General features: G+C 50.0%; 1 protein-coding gene across 1 annotated transcript; it reads right to left on the reverse strand.

Moving 5' to 3' along the window:
* Positions 1–1,331: 1,331 nt before the first annotated feature.
* Znf275 (zinc finger protein 275) lies at positions 1,332–16,232 on the reverse strand. Its single transcript, XM_004645130.2, has 6 exons — positions 16,111–16,232; positions 13,904–13,980; positions 7,020–7,111; positions 6,452–6,560; positions 5,669–5,770; positions 1,332–5,355 (listed from the first exon to the last, which is right to left on the reverse strand). Exons 2-6 carry the CDS (start codon positions 13,929–13,931, stop codon positions 4,190–4,192), a joined length of 1,497 nt encoding a protein of 498 aa, XP_004645187.1. The 5' UTR covers positions 13,932–13,980; positions 16,111–16,232; the 3' UTR covers positions 1,332–4,189.
* Positions 16,233–22,091: the final 5,859 nt, after the last annotated feature.

Here is a 22,091-nt window from a genome sequence, read left to right on the forward strand (position 1 = left end):
ATTGTACAGTCAAATGCTGGTTCAGGAAAGGAGCACTACGCAGACAGAAAGTGTGCTTAAACTCACTGTGACAGAAGGCATAGATTTTCACCCATCGTAGTGAACACAGTACAGCAGCACATTTAAACAGGTGTCACGACAGTCAGGTGGGACTTGGGCCAGGGACGCCGGCTGGGAGAATTCAAGGAAAGCCGGCAACGTGATTTTCTCACAAAGCAGCCAAATGGCCAATGTAGTTGGCTCTTGGACAAAATGCAAAAGCAGAGACTTAAGCTGGCTCAAGTCAAGGGGCAGGTCCTTGCTGGGGACACGCGGACTGACAGAGGCAGTCGCCAGCAGTCCAAAAGCACAAAGCCAGCCGGCCTCCCTTGGGGTGTGGGGAGGGGGCAGTGCTGGGCAGCCTGGCAGAGGCACACAGGTCTGCAACTTGGTGCTGCCCGCAGGGGCAGCTGTTCTACACACTGTGTGGGGCTCCATCTGTGATCCGGCTGCAAAGGCTGGCTTGTCTCCTCAGATCTGAAAGGCCAGCTCCATCGTCTCCAGCCCGATCTATGAGCTGTGCTGCTCTTGGGGTGATTATTCAGTTCTGCTTTATTTCACGCAGCCCAGAAGAGGGGTTACAAGTCACATGGTATGCAATAGGGCCCCAGCCCTGGGCTGCGGGCAGGGCAGATGCCACACCTTGCCACGTGGCCACAACACCAAGCACACAAAATGTAAGTACTGAATGAGAAAGATGGAGCCAGGTGGAGGATATTCCAGAGCTACAAGAAGCAGTAAAAATGATAAACAATTTCTTTCTTTTGAAAATGTCAGCAAGTTTCCAAACACTAATAAAAGCAATGGTAAAAAGGAATACAGCTCTACCAAAAGCCGGAATGGCACGTGACCTAGCTTTTCTCCATTTCCCTTGCAACAGAAACACGTGTAGTTAGAAAGCAAAGTGAAATGAGGTAGATACATGAATGCGCAGACAAACACAGTGGGCCTTTTGCTTGCATCACGCCGACAGAGCAATGTGTCTGGGGGAATGCAAGGAAATCTGCTTCCTTGGTGCGTGACACGAAAGACGACATGGCGAAAACGCAGGACGCACGGTTAAGCCACAGACCGATTGCTTTCAGAGAGTGCGGATTTTACTGTTTTTGCCATGGAAGGCTGCTGTGATAATGGTGACGGAAAAGCCACAGCCTTCAGTGTTATCCCTAAATGCACATCTGCTTGCGAGAGAATTATAGAACCCGAACTGAAACAAAGTGCGAAGTAGACACCGGTGCCGAGGAGGGCAAGAAGAGATGTGAAGATGCCATGTTCCAGTGGGAGTAGTGGAACCCTTCAGATCCAGCTGGACAAATGACCGAAGGAATGGTCAAAGAAATGGCAGGATCCTTAAAGCTAAGGGTGCCCAGACTTGGGCCTGGTACCTGTCAGCATTCCCTGTCCAACGACAGATGTACAAAACACGCCCTAACAGCTTGAAAAGGGAAAACTGACTGGAGAAAGTAGTGACTTCACACACATTCACAACTACTGCAAGAACAGAGCTCAGCTCGAAAGGAGTCACTATGTAACAGGTACTGTGGGCTTCTCTCCAGCCTGGAGGTCAGGATGGAGATGTCCCATAGGGCCACAGTGGTGGCCTGGGGCCACTGAGGAGGACCTTCTGGCTAAGGCCACAAGGATCACTGTCAGACCTTGCTTCCTAGAAGGGGGCCTGGGAAGCCCTTTCTGGCTGTGTCTGCATTTCTGCCGCAGGCCCTGGCCTCTAGTGTCCCCTAGGGCACAGCAGCTGGGAAGTGATGCCACAGACCTGGCATGGCCAGCTTCCTGGCCAGCTCTCACTGCTGTTCTTCCTGGGGGAGGCTGCCACCAGTGATGCCTGGACCCAGGATGGACAGTTCCTAGTTCCATTCCTCAGAGCCACCGGAGGGCCTGATTGCTCTTTCTGCCCTCTCAGGCATGGCTACTGCATCCTGGACCCAGCCTGGCGCAGCCAGCTTCTGTCAGAATGACACATGGGCAGTCAGAGAGACACAGTTCCTCTCTGAACCTCTGTTCTGTTGCTCATCTTAGATGTGGCTTCAGAGGGTGACACCAGCACAGGTAGACAAATCTTCCTCCTTAGCTGCCCCAAAGCAGAGGCCACCCAACTGATCTTTCTGATTCGAGTCACTTGCTGGGGGAAGATCAGTCAGACGAATCTTCTGGTGTCTGAGATGTTACTTAGGTGGATCTGCTGCTCAGTCACTGAATCCATTGCCAAGGCTCCTGGGAGCTTGGAGGTGGGCTGGCGGCTGCCAGGCCCAGGGTGTGCCATCCTGTTGGTCCAGGTGAGGCCAAGCCCCACTGCTGGTGTCTGGGGCTGTCCCCCTGAGTAGTCAGAGTGCTCTGCGGAATCCGTGGCCGACGTATCTGTAGTGTGCCTCAGTGGCCGGGTTGGGTAGTCAAGTGCTGGCCACAGGTAGTACGCAGAGTCTGCATCTGAATGAGGAATGGGCCTAATCCTCAGGCCCATTCCCTTCTGCCCCACCCACCTGGTGCAGTCACCTTCGGTGGGCAGGGTCTCAACTTTTTGTTTGTAATTAAAATTCTAGAAGAAAATGTCATCATATCTAAGTACTGAAGCAATGAAAGTTACGACCTACAAAACGAATGCTTGGCTATGTAAAAATCAAAAGCTCGCGCAACAAAAATGTAATAAAAAGTGCTATAAAGAGCAAAGTAATAAAACTGGAAAAGAGAACATCACAATTGATATAGAAAGAACCACTATACAAAGTTAATATATCCAAAGGCAATTTGATAACCAGTCAAAGGAGATGAACGTACAACTGCATGCAAGAAAACAGAAGTAGATATAGGTTGTCACATGAGAAAAAGATGACACTAGTAGTCAGGAGGCCTGGGGCTCATCCCTACATGTGGCACTAACGAGCTGCAGAATGACAGCAATAACTACGACAATGACAGCAGATGACCTTCATTGGGTGTGTGCCTTCGTGCCGGGCAGGCACTGCCACTGTCCTTCTGACACCTTTGGGAGGCAGGTACTGGGACTGTCCTCCGACTGACAGAGCTGCAAGCCGGAGGGTTGGAGACGTGCCTTTGGGCCCAATACCGGAAGTGGCTCTTGGTCCCCTCTTATCTGCGGGCCTCTCTCACCTACTTCATTTTGAACCCAATGGCGCTGCTTGAGGATGAGAACATTACGCTGAACACGAGAGGTCGATGTTTATCTTGGGTAGGTATCTGAGTCACGAGGTTGAATTGGGTTAAGGAAAAAGAGGCAAAAACATTTAAGTTCGATTAAGTTTTACTAGGAGTATGACCTCAGGATGATGGGTTGGGTGCTATTAAAACAAAAACCAAAACCCAGCTTTTGAAAAGGTCATTTGAAAAAGCACCACCCTAAGTGGCTATGATGCGCTTATTGGACTAGTTAAAAATATACGAGACGACTGTCCTACCGTTGCATGAATATGCTCTAATGGCTTGGGAGGAAGCTTCTCGCGGGAGCCTTCCGTGAGGGTTATCACAGCGCTGCCACGCAAAGCTCGGACAGAAGCGAGCGGCAGTGCCAAAACTGGTGACTGAGGGGATCCTGTGCTGGGGAAGACTGTGCGGTCACAACGCACAAGCTGGTGGAATAAAGCCACTCAGGAAGGGGGGCGTGGCGCAAAGGAGGCTTTTCTAAATTAATATATTATTCTATGTTATATGTGATTTACAATATGCATGTATAACTAAATTAATAAATTAAATATTATAAGACACTTGAGTATTCTATTTACATCCCTAAAAATTTATAAATTCAACTAGGCCAAAAACTTTTGGGGCAATCTTTTCTTTCTTCAGGAGCATTGGGATTGCACTGTACGGATGCCACTGTTTGTTTCCCATGGGGACAGAGCCTAGAGGAGGTGACCTCCCAGCATTCCTCAGCCGCATGTCTCTCACCATTCAAGGCCTGAGGGCTGAAATACCTCGAAGGCACCCTGTGCCGGTAACCTAGCTGAACTAAGTTCAATTGGGAAAAGCTACTCTCGACTACCATAATGGGAAACATGGACACTTAGAAATTGCTGGTGGCAGGAGAAATCGGTTTAACCTCTCTGACGATAAAATTGAAAAGTACTACAAAACTGTTCATCTCCTTTGACCCCCCCATCGGCCCCTGGGGACAAGTCCCCTACTCCCGGTGGGTGGGCTGATGCTTCTGCAGCGCAGAGCGCCTCTTGAACACGCGGCCACACTCGCTGCACTCGCAGCGTCTCGCGCCACTGTGGATGCGCCGGTGGCGGCTCAGGCCCGAGCTCCGACGGAAGGCTTTGCCGCACTTGTCGCACTCGTAGGGCTTGAGTCCGCTGTGGATGCGCCGGTGCTTGATGAGGTCAGAAGGGCCTCGGAAGGCCTTGCCACACTCGCCGCACACGTAGGGCCTCTCGCCGCTGTGGATGCGCACATGCTCTAGCAGGCTGGAGCTCTGGCGGAACGCCTTGCCGCACTCCCCGCACTCGTAGGGCTTCTCGCCGGTGTGGATGCGCCGGTGCTTCGTGAGCTCTGAGCTCCTCCGAAAGAGCTTGCCACAGTGCAGGCATCCGTAGGGCTTCGCGCCGCTGTGGATGCGCTGGTGCTCAGCCAGCCCGGTGACTCCGCGGAAGGACTTGCCACAGTCGTCGCAGTCGAAGGGCAGGTGGCCTGTGTGAATACGCTGGTGCTTGAGCAGCTCCTGGCGATCGAGGAAATCCTGGCTGCATGCCTTGCACGCGAAGGGCTTCTCGGCGATGTGCAGCTTCTGATGCCGGAAGAGGTGAGTGTGCGCCGTGAAGGAGCGCCCGCACTCCTCGCAATCAAAGGGCTTCTCGCGGCTGTGCACTCGCAGGTGCTGACTGAGGCCTGCGTTCTTCTTAAACCTCTTCCCGCACTCCTCGCACTCGAAGGGCATGGCCTCCTTCTCCAGCTGTCCCCTCTTCTCTGGCCCGGCGGCGGCATCTTCTAGGGCCCGACTGGGGCCCGGCCGGGGCTCGGAGGACTCGTGGCTCTTCCTGTGCTCATTTAACTCGGCCGCCCCCTTGAAGACTTTTCTGCAGTCGCCGCACTCCCACCCCTTTGCCTCACTGTGAACCCTCTGGTGCTGCACCAGGAGCACTTTCAGCCGGAAGGTGTCCCCACACTCTTTACAGGCAAAGTGGTGCTCTATGGGCAGATTCTGTGGGCTCCCTCCCCTCCCCTCTGAGTACCCCTTCTGTTTGACCTCAGTGCTGCGGTCTCCGGCCCTGGGGGAGCTCATGGATGTCATCTCCTGTGGCTGGGTTTTTTCACCCATTGTCTGGTGGCAGGTCACAGAGGTGCTCTCTGAAAGGACAAACACGAGAGGACACAGGAAGGTGACTCCTATCCATAAGCTTTGTCCCCTACTGCAGCTACTGAGCAAAGCACCAGAGAGCAGAGTCGGAGGGGTCCCAAGGAAGAAGGGGTCCCATTGAAGCATAGCCATAACCCTTCCCCAAGCCCTAGCCCTGGGTCCCACAGGCTGGGCTGATGCTCCCCCCAACCTCAAGCCCAAGAGCTCAGTGGAACCTTCCTGAACTTCAACCTGAGCCTCACAGCAGCTCAGCTGGGTCCTTCCCAATGTCCACAGCTTTCTTTAGGTTTCTTTTCCACTCACCAGGGTGCTTGGCTTGATCCGTGCTGAGGGATGGGTCTGACAGCAACAGCACTTGTCCTTGTGCCAGGTGGGAGACCAAGGCAGGATCCAAAACGGGCACTCCTGCTTGTGGGAAAAGGAATGGGTCACAGAGGTAGCACAGGGGACATGAGGATGGTGGGGACAGGCGAGGCTTTCAAGGGGAACCCTTTCCTGTTCTCCAAGACCGGGCTGGCTGTGATCTCAGGCACATGATTCCTGTGAAGCCAGCGCAGTCCCCAGGGGCCAGCTACTTCTGGAAGCAGGAGGAGGCGAGGCTCTGGGATCCCTTGAGGGGGGCTCCAGGGCCATGTCAGGCGGCCACCCCGGAGAGCTGAGCCTTACCCTGCTTCCCACCCCACAGTGCTTCCATGCTGAGCCTCACGCTCTTTCCAGACCTGAGGACGTGCAATTCCCAGACTCTCTCCTAAGCCTGCCCCCCAAGGGCCCCATGAGTGGACAAGAGAGCTTGATTATGTCCACCTCTTTCAACAGTGAACACTGATCAAATGGTCACGCAATTCATGTCGTTTGTGGGTTAAAAGTATTCTCAGCTGTGGTGGCAGGTTTGCTCCAATTTCCTTCCAGCGAAAGACTGAGTTGGGTTGTTGCTATGAACAATGAGTTACAGGAACTCTTGCCAATCAAAGATGTCCAGTGTGGCAGCACTTCGTATTTCCCTACAACTGCGGGATAAGATGAGCCCCTCTCCCAGCTCTACTCCCAGAAGACGGCAGTCTGGGGAACGGCTGGGGGCACCCTTACCCACGGAGGTCACATTCCCGTAATAAGCCAGCGTCCTCTGCTCAGGGTCCAGCTTCAACCACTCCCTCTCTGTGAGGTACTGCGCCACATCATCAGATGGCACCAGGTTCTGAAAGAATTCCCAGAGATAACCTGACTTTCCATGTAGTCTACAATGAGGCGGGGTGGCACAAATTATGCCAAGGGTGAGAGGTAAGGGCCTGGAGCATGTGTTGCTACTGTGAAGCTCCAACCACAATCCCCAAGAAGTCCTGGAGAAAGAACATGACCAAGCACCAGGAGACCTGGGCTGCTGCCCTGGCCTCCCGTTGTCTGCCCAAAGGGCCTCACGTTAGTCACACAGCCAGAGGGCAACTCAGCTTTCCCACCTGTACTGCGATGGGCATTGAAAGCCCAGTGGGCATCCCTTCCTTGGCAGCCTCCAGGAGAGAAGCAGAGGGCAGGAAGGACGGCAGCAGCCAGGGTTCACACCCTGCCACATGTCATGCTGGACGAGAGGCAGAGGCTGAGGCCAGAGTCAGGGAGCAGTGACAGAGTGCCAAGCAAGGCAGAGGGAAGCACAGCTCACCTGGGCCTCCTGTATCTCAAGAGGGACTGCCAGGACCTGGTTTCCCGGGGCTCCATCCTGGGGAAGGGCAAGACCTTGGGGAGCAGGTGGAGCTAAGGAAAGTGAAAAAAGCCATGAGTGACAATAGCATGGTCTCTGGGTCCCCTGGCATGAGACTGGTGTTTCGTTATTCCCTGGTTTTTAAATTATGTCCAGTGTTTTCTCACACGCTGGCTGTATAGCAGACCTAGAGAACACACCTCCCAACAGCACGCAGAATCAATGCAGGCGGGCCAGGAGGGCAGAGCAGGACAAATGTGCATGAGTCCAGACAGAGCCAGGGACAGCGAGACGACACTTGGAGACAAGCCGACCACAGGACGGAAGTGTGCCCAGCGTTGGGAAGCAACTGCTGGGACATGTGAGGGCCTTTCTGGCCACTGGAGTGAAGAGGACAGAAGACAGGCACCTTGGTGTTGTCCTGACCAGCTGGGCACCCTAAAAGCCATGCCCGCTGAACCAACTGACCTGCCCTGCAGAGGTGAGAAAGGCCACTGCCAGTGAGAACCTTGCTTCGACACAGTCAACAGAGTGGAGAGCTGCCCAAGATAACTGGAAAGCCAAGCCTCAAAGAAAAGATCTTCAAACACCAAGTTGCTAAATAAAAGATCTGAAGAACAATGACCAGTTATCCTTTTCTTCCAAATTACAAAATGAGTGAAATATTCTCAGATCCTACGGCCATTACGGGCCTCCCGCTTCAGGGCGTTCAAAGGAACAGTCACATAGCTCACGTTCTGACGTCAGCACCATTTGCCGCAGCCTTAAATGAAAAGGAAGCATTTTGATACCAGCTCAAGGGGAACAAAACCCAGATGCGCCACCATGGCTTTGACATATACAGCTGAAGGTGCTACTTTAAAAGGGCTCAGCATTAAACTCTTGAGTTTGGCCAAGAAGGGCAGAAAGTTCCACGCAAGGCTGTGATGGAATAGCAGGGAGCAGATCTCATATTCTGCCATAGCCAAGTAGAAACTGGAGAAATACATCTGGAACAACAGCTTTCGGTTCCTGGACAGTAGGAAGCACAGGCTCACAATCCCTGGGAGAAACAAGCAAGGTGAGCCCTGGGGGGCTTCCGCTCATGGCCTGCAAGTGACGTCCAGATAGTGTAAGGAGGACGAAATGGAACGGATTAGAGGCTTCACTAGGGGCTCCAGCACAGAGTGCGGCATGTGGGCAAAGAGGTGGGGGCTCTGCAGGATGCTTCCCTTAACTCTTCACTGTGGACTAAGCCATGTAAGCACAGAGTAGAACTGCCATGGGCCAGAAAAGAAGGACTGGGAAGCTAGAAGCTGGGCAATTCTCAGGATACACAAAGGCAGGGAGATGTCCCAGGTCTGCCCAAGCAGCCTAGAGTCTGATAATACAGAGGGGTTCTGTGTGTCCCACCAGTAAGGCGGTCCTGTCCTTGCAGACAAAGTGACAAAGATCTGCCCTACAAAGGCTTTAAAAGGAGGCCTTAGGGACCGGGGAAATAGCTCAGTAAAATAAGTGCTTCCCTGGCAAGTGCAAGGGTCTGAGTTCAATCCCTGGTTCCGCAAAAAAAGAAAAAAAAAAAAAGGAGGCCTTAAAGAGATTGTATTGGGGCCAGGATGTTGCTCAGTGGCACAATGCCTACCTGGCAAGCACAAGGCCCTGAGTTTGATTCCCAGAACAACAACAACAACAAAAAGATCATGCCGACCCACCTCCCAAAGTGCAGATGCTCAGGAACATAAGCCTGACAGTAGCCACATTTACTCCCAAATTACTGGAATGCTAAGCAGTGCCAAAATGTGACATAGGGTGAGGACAGTAAAAGAACCATTTACAACAACTGATAGCAGGACACACAAACAAGGAAGCACAACTTCACTGTGCATAAGTACTGAAAGAAAGACAGGAGAATGATCAGAGATAGAAGATACAAAAGGAACCAAATGGAAAGTCTGGAAGGGAAAACTATGTTTAAAATAAAAATTTCACTGCATGGAATCAGACACTGAAAAAAAGATTAGATAAGCTGGAGACATAGTGCTAGAAATGATCTCACACAAGTTTCACAGAGAAAGGCACATCATTGTAATTAGGTGTCTGAAAATCGGTGATGAAAAGATACAAAAGTTAGCCAGAGGAAAGAGGTGTTGCTGTACGCAGAGGAACACAAAATAGACGCACCAGTGACTTCCCACGGGAAAACATTTGAAGCCAGAAAACAGCACAATGACACGCCTAAGTGCTGCCAGGAAAAAAGCCTTGTCAATCTAAAAGCCCATGTTCAAGGAAAACAGGCCTTAAAATGAAAGCAAACAAATATTTTTGTGACAAAAGCCAAGAAAATTTGTCACCAAGAGTTCTACCCCCTAAGAAATATGCAAGATCCAGGTGTGGTGGCACACATCTGTAATTGCAGGACTCTGGAAGCTGAGAGAGGAGAGGCAGAGGTCGGGGTTCAGCCTGGACAACTCTGCGAGACCCTGCTGCAAAAAAGCAAGCAAGCAACAAAGCAAAGAAAGTGGAAAAGAGAGAAACGTCGACAGGAGAAGGACCATGAAACCAGATAGGCAGCCTGCTCTGCACAGGTGGGAAGAACGTCCAGAATATCAATCTGCAAGGAAATAGCCAATACTTTTACTTTCTTCATTGTCAAATATTTATAAAATAATTGACTATTTCAAGCAAAAATAGTAACAGAGTAATGTGAGGCTTTATAAAATGTAGACGTGAAACATATGACTCGTGTTTTAGCAAAGCTCCCGATACTGTGGTGCACACTAGTAAGCCAATAGTGGAGATGGTACACGCACCAACATATTCGAAAGAAGAGAAGTCAAGGAAAAAGGAACACATGAGACAAACGGAAATAAGTAATGGGAAGGCAAGCTTAAACTAACCACATGGACAATCATGTTAAATATAAATGGACTGAACACTCTAATCAAAAGGCAGATGTTGGACTATATTAAAAGAGCAAGATTTGACTACGCATTCTCTATAAAGAACTTTCAGCCTAATGGCACAGGTAACAGGATGGAACCCTGTCTACCATAACCAATAGAAAGTGTTAAAAAAAATCCCAGGGCCATAAAAGAGGTACGCAGGGGAAAGGTGACAAGCATGGCCCAGAGCTCTGAAGTTATTTCTGTAAGGACCAAAGCTCAGGGTAAGAAGGAAACAGGAGGACTGAATTATAAGTTCAACAGGTGACCCATATAAAACAATATGCAGGTGACAAAAATATGAATTCTTCATGGAAGATGAACATGCAGCCAGCCATATTAGCTCTTCACTGAAAACTCAAAGAAGGTAAAGGAGGAGAAAAGGCCGCTGAGGACAGATTTGTGTTTTCTGAGTGAGCAAGTGAGCGAGAGCGAGCGAGCGAGCGAGCGAGAGACTGGAAAGTGGGCTGTGGCGATCCAGTGGCCCCTCACTGTGTGCCCAGCAGGCTGGCCAGCAGAGGCAGGGGCTGGAAGGGCCCACTGGCTGCCTGGCCGCGTGCCGATTCGCAGTGAGGAGGCTGCACTCTCTTGGTGGCAGAGAAGGGCAGGCTAAGAGCACCGCCGACCGGTGCGGAGGAGGAGCCTGGCACGCTGGAGGACGCTGGGCCGCGGTCACTGAGCTGGGCTCAGAGGACCAGAGTTTCTGGGGATGTTCACGTGGTCAAAGCAAGCACAGAGAGGGCTTTGAGGGCCATTTGCAAAGAGGGGCGGGCCAGGAAACCCTGAGACAGACCCTGGCGTCCTCCCCGCAAGCCGCCAGTACTGTGTACCTGAGCAGAGGTCTCAGCGGGCCCCGAAACCCCAACGCAGGTGCTACCTCAGTCTCCAAGCTCCTCTGCAGGTACTCACAGGCAGCCTAATGCTACGCATCCCAGCGTCACTAGATCAGGGCTTCTTTGATTCCATGGATACACATTAATGATCTAGTTTGAGTTTCCCTTTCCATATAAAATAAACTGGTCATGAATTACATAATTCATTTAAAAATTAATTTCCAATTAAAATTGCTTTGGCTGCCAAAAGGAACAGAAAGGAGGGGCGTGTGTCCTCTCGGTCCTTTTTGAGAGGGAGGACATGCTACAGGCTTCCCCCCTCTGCCCTCAGGTCATTGACCTCAGCCCTCGCCTCCCCCGCAAGGCCCTGGCCCAGCTCACCAAGTGCAGCTCCTGCTCCGCCCCAGCACAGTCACTCCATGCAGACGCACTGGCCTGCATGCAGATCTGGATATGCCAAGGCTGTGGCCTTCAAGGCCTGTGCATCTGCCAACAACCCAGCCCCACAGTTGAACCTAGCAAGCGCATTCTAGTAAATTTAGGGCCCGACTTAATGTCTCCCCTGAACCTCTCCACCCTCCAGCCCTATTCTAGTTACCCAGAACACTTTGACTGACTAAATCCTCTTCTATGAAGCTGCCTTCTTTCCCCAGGAAAAACCTCATCTCCAACAGGACAGGGCTTTGGCTTTCTGGGTCACCTGAGTTCTCGGCTGCTCTTGGCACCAAGTCAGTATATATATACGTGTAGTGTGTTGCGGCACAGCTGCACCCAAGTGTGTAAATGAGGCAAACTTCCATTGGCAGAGCAGACATGTGTATCTAGGATTGTGTGAGTCTTTTCACATAACTTCATGGTCACAGCCTTCCGTTATCCTGGAGAAGGAAGCCATGGACCCATGAAGGTAAGTGGCTTACTTAAGGGCCAGCTCCTAAGACCTGACACTTCTGGCACACCGGAGTAGAAGGCTATGCTGCTCTGTAATTCCAGGCCGCGCCAGAACACAGGCTGGCGGTGGTAATCTTGGAGGCCTCGTGGTGTGTATGGGGTCGGGGGCAGCCTTGAAACTGCGCTATGAACATTCCACTGGAAACTCAGCACACAAGGTACCACATCGCTCTTTTTCTCTCTCCCCTTTCCCTCTTTCTTCCTTCTCTCTTGCTCAGGAGAAGTATCACCACGCGCGAGAGCACACACAGGCACACAGAATTCTTCCAAGCCATCTACTTTTAATTGACCAAATCCTCCTGAAGTGCTCCATTTAATTGAGTGAATCTTAGCAAAGTGTTTTCACTTAATTGGCATGATTAACTGTTGAAATCCTGGAGCCACAACCCCCAAATGAATTGTTAATTGTCCTTTCCCATTAAGCAACAGGAGTGGCCCTTCCTGGACTAGCTCTCCCAAGGGATTTGGCCTGAGAGCTCTTCAGCTCTCGATGGCCACGTGATCATCATCCATAGGACCAGGGCCCAAAGACACACAGAGCTAACTTAGAAGGCACTCCTATGAACAGGAGAAAAAAGCAGGCCACACTTTCAGAAAAGGAAGCTCACGTTCACTTAATTAACTGAGTGTACCATGTAAAAGAGCTTCCTGAGAAGTGAAAGAAGATAATTAAGAAAAAGGATAACATACATTAATTTCCTCTGCAGTTAAGAATAAAATTATCATCAATCCTGAAGACAACTGGATCATGTAGAATCCACATTGCACAACTGTTCTACTCTAAAATGGTGGCCCTAATCTGGAAAAGAAATGATGTTATAACAAAAGTGACAACTGCAAGTGTCTACTGCTTTCTGGAATGGACTGAAGATCAAGGTCAAGGCAATCCCAGGTAGAACGCGGAAGTCACTGTAGTGTACCCAATGGGCACAGAGAGTACTGCTGACCTTGAACATAGGGACGTGCACTCAGACCAGAAGAGCACAGCCTGGACTTGTGGAGTGCACATTACAGCTGGAAACAGAAGCAGAGAGAAACACTGTGGGAAAACAGCTCTCCAAGTCCTTCTTTGACTGGAGCCTAAAGATGGTCTAATAGCTATCAACTTGCAGAGAGCACAGGCCAGCCAAGGTTGACTGCGGGTTCCACACTGGGCCTCGCCAAGTGCTGTGTACTGCAGCGCTTTAATAAGTTTTTGCTGTCCAACTACATGCAGCATCATGGTGCCCATGTTCACCTGCTACCGCACAATTTAGAAGTGTGTGCTTTGTAAACTTGCGAGTTGGTGCAAGTGACCAGGCCTGGCTGCCATGTACTACAGGATGCAAGGCGAAGCAGCCAACTCACTTCAGCTTATTGCATGGAAGCAGAAACACTAAGAGATCCAGAAAATAACCATTTTACTCTGATCTGGAAGAATAGAAATTGAGAGTTCAATTCAATTCAACAGTGACAAAAGCCAACCCATGTCAGAAAAACGGGAATAATTCCATGGCTTCTGGTAGCCTTTGAGCTTAGGTGATCCTAAGGGTGTGGCTTCCACTAAAGGCAGCTTCTGAGCCTAAAGGATCAGTCATCAGCAGACTACATCATAAAATAGCCAAGAAACCTCCCTGGGAAGGGGCTGTCCTTCCCTGGGCAGTGGGGGAGGGAGAGGCAGCAAGGCCACCCAAAGGAGGCTTGCCTGAGAGCTTCTAGAAGTTTCCAAGGTGTGCCTCAACCACCTGGAGTTCCTTGAGCCCCTAAATAAGGACATGTAGCAGAGTGTTCTGAGGCCATGAAGCATAAGTCTAGTCAGAAAACAACAGGTGGCATGCAGTGTGTGGTTTAGTTCTGGGGTGAGCAGAAGATGCCCAGAAGGGTGGAAATCCTCAGAAGAGATCCGGTTCCCCCACCCAGTGTCGATCACCTGGATTCCTAATTCTCCTTACTGGGTACCTTCTCTCCCCTGAGCCAAGGCTCTAGGATTGAGGGAACTATGTCTGGGCAGAGACAGTTGAGGATCAGTTGCATATGTGGAAATACAAGAGCTTCCAAAACCAGAACGACACTCTTCACCAACTTGTCCTCCCACCCATGGGATTTCTAACTTCTTGGCCCACTTTATGGGCAGCAGATATGGTCTGCAAACACCTAGACTTACCCAAAAGAGACACGCAAGGATAACTCATTGTGCCTCGAACAAATTCCAAGTGATGAGTCCAGCAGGTAAGGTCCCACCTGTAGGGTGAAAATTATCCGGGTAAACAGAAGCAGACTCATGTGTACCTTCTAGGAATCTGTCCTGCTGAAGAGCAGGGGTTCAGTGACAGGGCAGGCTGTGCCCAACATCCCAGTGCATCCCAACCAGGCCGAGATATGAGCGCTGTGCTAGGCCCTGGATGGCGGTCCATCCTGGCGCTGACCTTCTCTCAAGCAGGCAGGCCCAGTTTGGGCCCATCCTGCACTGTGCAAGCTGGCTGCTATGCTGAAGTTGCAGAATCCGAATGGGCCCAAAGAGAGGGTGTCTCACCAGGAAAGCCTGTTTCTCTTGGGATATTTGTGTCTGTGTGTGCCTTTTTCTGTGTGTGTGGGTGGGAAGGCATCTGTTTCCTCTCTCACTTTGCCTGGGCACCTGTCTCTCTCTGTTTAGGTTTCCATCTTCTTTCCTTTCTATAAAAAGCCAGAAGGTAGGCCAGAAGGAGATTTTGTAGTGTTTGTTGTACTTAATTGAGGAAAGGTTTATGTTCCCATTTCCCCAAGAAGACGTGTGGCATCTTACTAAAAATCAAAATAAATTGTAAGTCTGGCCTCATTGAGGCTATTCTGCCTAGATTCTAAACTGGGTGAGGCGTGGGATGCCGCACAAATCCCAAGGGGTCCTGTGTCCTTCAAGGAGCCCAGGTAGGTGTGCAAAGGCTCAGTCACTGGGTTAGGAGCCTGACTTGGAGTCAGCAAGAGCTCAAGTGGCCCAGTGGCAGCAGATCTAGCTTGGGCCAAGGAATCTGCATTTTCCAACGAGTCCTCCAGGGGACTTTGATGTGGGAACTAGCATGTGTAGCTTCTGTCATCTCTAGCAACACCACACGTGGATCCTGGGCAAGAGCCTCTTCACACAGGGGCCCACTGAACGGTGCTGAGGGTGGGGCTTGTGGAAAGAGGCCTCACTTTCTAGTGGATCTTCTGAGGGGTCTCTCCCAGAAGGCTAGAAATCACTGTTCCGTTCACTTCTAAATATAGACCTGGGAACAGTTTTGGGGAATGCACCGAACTGTGCCAGACACTGTGTAAGTTGCATGCACCAAAAGGCTGGGGGGGGGTGAGGGAGGGGCTGAGGCAGCACTAGTCCCTGTCCCGGATGAGGTGCTGTTCCAGCAATCCCCGCTGAAATCCGCTTGGGGAGGAAAATGTCGGGGCTGACGTTGAGGAGGAAATGTTTCACTGATCAAGGAGACTGGAGAGAGGCCACTGGCCTGGCTTGGCCAAGGCTGGCTGGAAGGTGTCCGAGCGGGGTGGGACCTCTGGGAAGAAGGCCAGGAACGGGGTGGGGGCGGGGGTCCGAAAGAGGACGTGGGCTTTGGGCAGCAGGCCAGTGAGGGCACACATGGTGTGAAGACGTGATTAATCACTCAAATTGAGACTGGAGGGACAGCAAAGGGCTTGAGGGGAGGGGGCGGGGAACTGCGGGAGACTATGGACCCCAGTAGTGCAAGAGAAAAAGCCCCAAGCAGGCTTGAGCTCCGTTCAGCAAGCAGGGGCTGTGCACGTTCTCGTGGCTTTGGCCACCGTACACATCCCACGTCTGCTGAGCTCAGGCTCGACCCTCACCCAAATGGAAAGGAGGGAAGCTCTCAGCAGGGACTGTCACCAGCGACAGTGACTGGGGTGCAGCTTTCTCCCTTACTGGAGACAAGTCCTTTAAGCTCCCTCTTGTCTCCTACCCTCAGCCCCAGTGGTACTTGGGGCTCTGAGGGGGTCGTCTTTCTTACCCAAGACTGCTTTCCACCCCGCAGCTTCCTCTGTAGAGTAGCTCAGGCCTCCACAGATCTACAATTCCCGCCCTTGACCGCCGCCCCCTGCCCGCTTCCAGGCCTTCGGGCCTCGTCGTCCCTGCCAGCAAGGACCTGTCCCCCTGTGCCATGGCCCACAGGGTGGCTGAGACGTCCCCTCCCCCGCACCTCTCCCGCGGCCCGCACACTCACCCTAGCCTCAGTACAGTCTCCCGCCGCCGGTCCCGCACGCTCACTCCGACCCACACATCCTTCCACCTCATTCCCGATCACTCGAACCACTAGGGCGCTCACAGCCCGTCCCCCTCGCCGCCCGCACCATCACTCGGCCCGCACACTCTCCCTCGGTAGGCATGCTCACCCAGGCCCGGAGGCTGCCACGGTGCGGCCCTCGGCAGAGGGGAGCTGGCGCGGCCCAGGGAGGCCCGGCGTGGCAGGAAGCGCCACTGAGCCGCCGCCCGCGCCCGGCAGAGCCCAGCAGCCCGGAGGAGCGTTTCCGGAGCCGTGGGCGCCGCCGGGGGTACAGGGGAAGAGAGGCCCCGCCCTGGACTCTGCCCCGCCTGGCCTGCCTGTCCCGATTGGTCCAAAAGGGGGGCGGGAGGAAAGGGGCGGAGATGGGGCGGAACGAGATCGGGAGGGAGGCGGGGCGGCCGAGGGGGGGTGGGGGGGAGCAAGGCTAAGCGGAATGAGTGTACCGATGATGAATGAATGAACAAGCGAGCAAATTGCCCCGCAGAGGAGAAGGCGGGATGGAAAGGACATCTGCCCGTTGGACCTCAGTCTTGTCTTAAGGGCTGTACGTGCGTGCTGGGGGGGCACAACCAACAAATAGGTCCTTGTTTTAATTTCTTTCTTTTTCTTTTCTTTTGGCGGAACCGGGGATTGAACTCAGATCCTTGCGTTTGCCAGTCAAGCGCTTTTCCTACTGAGCCATCTCCCTGGCCCCCCTTGTGTTAATTTCAACAGAAAAAACCAAACAGGACCCTTGGGGTCAGAGGTATGGCAAGCGCAGGACAGCCACCTCCACATGATTCCTTTGCTTCCCTAGCCACTAGAAACCTAAGGCTAAATTACAGCCCCTTACTCTGCTAAGCCCGGGGTACACAAGTTACTACTTACCCGACGCTCTGATTTCTTCAGGTAGCCAATAATAAGCAAGAATCAATGCGGAACGTTTAAGAAGACTGCTGAGAACCTAAAAGAATGTCAGCTGGGGTGACGTGGGAGAGTGGGGATTTGGCTTGTGGGGCAGGCTGCAGTGAGGTCAGAGCACTCCCGGGCCAAAGAACAGACGCTAACCTTGGCCTATTCCAGGATCAAAAGGCAAGAGCAGAGAGAGGGGCCAGGGAGATGGAGCCCAGGACTGAGCCCAGCTGGGGGCCTGGTTCAGCCTCTTGGCTTCAGCTTTATTAAGAAGCATTGTTTTATGCATTATTAGCAGTAATTATGATTCCTTATTTCCTAATTATTCTTATAACAATTTTATTCATTACATTACATTTTTCTCATTTGCCTCTACATTTTACTACCTACGTTGCTGAACCTGCTTGTGCTCCTTTGCAGTCACCCCTGGAGGGTAATTTCCCATTGTGTGGAAATATCAGAGTTGTTTTACTAATTCATCAATTTATTACCTGAACTATTTCCAGTTTTCTTTATTATAAATAAAGCTGCTATATAAATATTCATGTATGCATTTTCTATGTGAACACGTGCTTTCATCTTTCTTGGTAAGAAGCTGGGAGGGGAATTGCCACGTCATAAGATAGTTGCATATTTTATTGGAAACAAGCAGAATGTTTTTCAGAGCAGTTGTGCAATTTATATTCCCATCAGCAATGTCTGAGCATTCATTCTCGTTCTCATGCTCATTAACATTTGGGGTTGTCAGCCTTTATTTTTACCCATGCAAGTGGGTATAAAGTGCTATCTCACTAGGATTTCAGTGATCATTCCCCTGATGACTAATCGCAGCAGTGTGTCTTTATGTTCTCACTGGCCATTGCTGTACTTTTCTCTTCAAAGTGTCTATTCAAGTAATTTGCCCAATTTTATGTAGTTGTGTGTCTTTTTTCCTTGTAGGCGTTCTTTTTAAAAAGAATCAAGTCTATTGAGGAATATTTGACATGTAATAAATTACACATGATTTGATAAGTTTCTTATATAATAAATTGAACATGATTTGGTAAGATTCTTTCTCTTACACACACGCATGCACACATGCACGCATGCATGCGCGCACGCGTGCACACACACGCATAGTCACACCACTATGAAGCCATCAGCACGAGCACAGTGCTGAACACGTCATTACCACTGAAGTCTCTTCAGCCCTTCCTAATCTCCCCTCCTCTCCTTCCCTCCCCACCCCCGGGAACCACTGGGCCACTTCCTGTCACTACAGGGTAGTGCGTGCTTTCTAGAATTTTGTGTAAGTAGAATAATATAATACGTACTCTTTTACATTTGGTACCTTTCACTCTAGCAAATGATGCAGAGATTTCCTTAGTCTGTGCTGCTACGCCAGAATGCCGGAGGCCACATGCTGCTATCTTTTGAAGGTGTTCCCTCCAAAGTTCTGGTGTCACTGAAGTGGTAGGATGAGAGGTGGTTAGGCCCTGAGCGCCCCTGCCTCATGCCTGGGATAGAGGCCCATAGTCATGTGGCTTATTCACCTCTGAAGAGTGTCCCTCCCCTCTGGAGGGTGCAGTGAGAAGCCCTTTATCAGACACCAAGTGCCAGGGCTGGGATCTGAACCTTCTCGGGCTCCCCAGCTCAGAAATTGCACTTGAGCTCTTTACAAACTACCCTTGGTGGCTCATAAAGAACAGACATATATTTATTTATTTCACACTTTCGGGACCCCGAGATTAAGGGGATGGCAAATTCGGTGGCTGGTGAACACTCCCCTCTGCTTTGTAGATGGCACCTTCTTGCTGCATCTTCCCAGGGCTAAAGGGGCCCAAAGGGATAAACACCCTATCCTCACATGGCAGAAGAGATGGAAGGAGAGAAAATGCCAAGCTGCTCTCTAAAACCTCTCTTGTGGACCGGCGAGATAGCGCAGTGGACTAAGTGCCTGCTTTGGCTAGTGCAGGGACCAGGAGTTTGATCCCTTGTCCTGTATGCAAACCGGCCCCGCCCCTAGGTCATGCAGAGCCAGCTGAGCAGCAAATGAGTCTGGGCGTGGTGGTGCACGTCTGTAATGCCAGTGCTAGGGAGGCTGAAAACAGGAGGATCACTGCAAATCCAATCCGCGTAGTGAGACCTGTACCAAATACATAAGATGGAAACAGCCCCTCTTTTATAAGACCATAACCCCATTCAGGAGGCAGTGCCCTCGTGCCTTTGCCATTCCCCCAAAGGCTGTCCCCCCTCCTTTCGCAGTTCTGTCAACTGAACCACCCAGGACCTTGTGCGAGCTAGAGAAGCTCTCTGACACTGAGCTATATTCCCAGCTCTTTTATTTTTTTAATTTCTAAAAATCATTTATTTATTTATGTGTTTGGTATAGGGTCTCGTTATGCAGCTCAGACTTACAGTAATTCTCCTGCTTCAGCTTCCACGGTGCTGAGATTATGGGCATGTGCCACCACACCAGTTTTTGGTGATTGGCACTGCTTCTGGGGCCCGCATGGCATGCGGTACTGAGGGTCGGACCCGGGTCCTTGTGCTTGCCAGCCAGGAGCTTAGACCACTGAGCTAGCTCCCCAGCCCTCCCAGCTCTCTGCAATTTTATTTTAAGACACAGTCTTTCTAAGTTGCGCACCATGCTCAGTCAAGTCTGTTTCTTTATATCATCGTCTTGGGTTCGAGTGTGTCTGTGAATTCTGGAACAATCGCGTGTGCTCACCCACAGTGATGAGCGCACAGCTCATGCCTTCGCATGGACCGGTGTTCCACGGCTGCAATGCACTCTCCAGGTGTCTCTTGATAGATTTTGGGTTGTTTCCAGTTTGAAAGTCATGGAAGTCTTCTCTGGTGTGACAAAGTACCTGAGAAAAGAAACTTAAAGGAGCAATGATTTATTGCAGCTAATGTTTCAGTTCATAGTCAACTGGTTCCATTGCTTTGGACCCAAGGCAGGGCAGAGCATCATGGTGTCAGAAGCATATGACAGAGGACAATGCTCACCTCAGGACAGCAAGGAACAAGGGGGAAGACAGGAGGAGAAACGGAGGGGAGGAGGAGAAGACGGGACAGAGGAGTGGGGGGCAAGGAACAAGACACACCTTTCAGACTCAGGCCTCCAGCACCCTCATAGCAGCAAGGTTCCGCCTCCTAATAGTCTATTCATCTTGAGCCCATCAGTGGATCAGTACAATAAATTGTAATAATGTTACTATAAAAATGTTGAGAATAATAATGAAGAAAATAAAAATAGTTGAGTACTGAAAAATCTCCACAAATCTACTGACAGACAAATGGCAATATATTCTATCCCAGTTATGTGTGTGTAATAGAGGAGAAAAAAATCCACAAGAAGCAAGATGCGAGCGAGACCGAGACACTAGTGGGCAGAAATGTTGGAATCATAAATGTCAGGGAAATGCACTAATTCCGCATAGTTTCTGGTAATCTTGAGGCAGTCTTAGCTCTTTTCAGAGAACTGTAAAAAGGGTTGAAAACCAATTTATTTTTATACTAAAAGGGCAGAGCGACCCAGATAATATATGGTTGCAGACGAAGACATGCACAGTGTACTTGTTGATTCAGTTATTGAACTTGGATTGCTTTCCATTTCTCATTCTGTTAGCAGTGGGCTGGTGAAGGTGGAGGTACTCAAGGAAGTTGTAGTACAACTACTAATCTCCAATGATTATACTCGTACAAATTAACTTAATACATTAAGACATATGAACATTTAAAATAATGTTCTTATTCTTTTCTTAGCAGTGTTTATTTTTTAAAGAAATTCTGTCTTTTGATGATTAAACTTACCAGTTTTCTCTTTTATGGATTATGCTTCTTGGTGTCACCTAAAAAGTCTCTGTCTACCCTGAGGTCATAAAGACCTTATCTTACCACAGAAATTTTATGATTTTTTAAAAATAATTTATTTATGTATTTGGCACATGGTCTCACTACACAGCTTGGACTCGTAGCAATCCTCCTGTCTCATCTGGAATTACAGGCATGCACCACCATGCCTGGTTCTGGAACCGGCACAGCCTGTGGTACTGGGGATCAAACCCAGGTCCTTGCACTTGCCAGGCAGGTGCTTAGACCGCTGAGCTATCTCTCCAGCCCCAGAAGTTTTATGATTTGAACTCTAATATTTAGATCTCTGGTCCATCTTGAGACAATTTCTGAATGTAGTGCAAGGTACAGACCAAAGTCCAGCATCATTTGTTCAAAAGACTCCACCACATTGCTCTGCAATTTTGTCAAAGATCAGTTGTCCACAAAGGTGAGCATTTCTTGTGGTTCTCTATGCAATCGTGTCTATCTGCTTTCTACTTTTACGCAAATGCCATGCTGTTTTGATTAGAATTATTTCATAATAATCTTTGACATCAGATAGTGTGAGTTTAAAAAAAAAAAAGATAGTGTGAGTTTCCCACATTTGTTCTTTTCAATGCTGTGTTGATTAATCTCAACTTCCTGCATTCCCATGTGAATTTTAGTCATCTCACTAGTTTGAGGGACAATAAAATCTTCTGGGATTTAAAAAAACCCTGTTATTTGTATTAGCCCATGCTTCCCGGGTGTAATGGTTGTATTCGTAATGGGGGCTGGGATGTGTACATGACATATTTAATTTCTTTCATCACCTTGCCATTGTCTCTGTCTCCCTCCATCTCTTAGTCACCTTCCAGTTGGCGAAGGATCCATCTCTCTGTTTCCTATTACGTTTTATTTGGCTTTTGGTTTTTCATATAACTTGAGATTTTTATTGTGATTGAATTGAATCTGTAGATCAGCTTGGGAAAAACGAATATCGTACAAACAAGAGTCTTGATCCGTGAGCAAGGTCTCTCTCTGGCTCTCTGGCTGTGTCTCTGTCTCTCTGTCCTGTTTATTTTGGTCTTTAATTTCTTCCATCAGTGTTTTGTAGTTTTCAGGAGACAGGCCTTTCATATCTTTGCCAGATTTATTCTTACAGGTTTCATATTTCTGATGGGGTTTCAATTGATATTTTAAATTGATATTTAAAGAAATTTCAATCTGTAATTGTTGATGCAGCACCCTGAAGCCATCAAATTCATGTGTCGTGTCTAGGAGCTTCTCAGTAGATCCCACCGTTTGCTTTTCCACATAGATAATCATGTCCTCTGTGGATAAAGGCCATTTACTTCTTCTCTCCCAGGCTGGACTGCAGTTCTTTGTCTACTTTTCCTG

The sequence above is a fragment of the Octodon degus genome, unplaced genomic scaffold (genome assembly GCF_000260255.1).
Source record: "Octodon degus isolate 3935 unplaced genomic scaffold, OctDeg1.0 scaffold00218, whole genome shotgun sequence".
Classification (NCBI taxonomy): Eukaryota; Metazoa; Chordata; class Mammalia; order Rodentia; family Octodontidae; genus Octodon; species Octodon degus.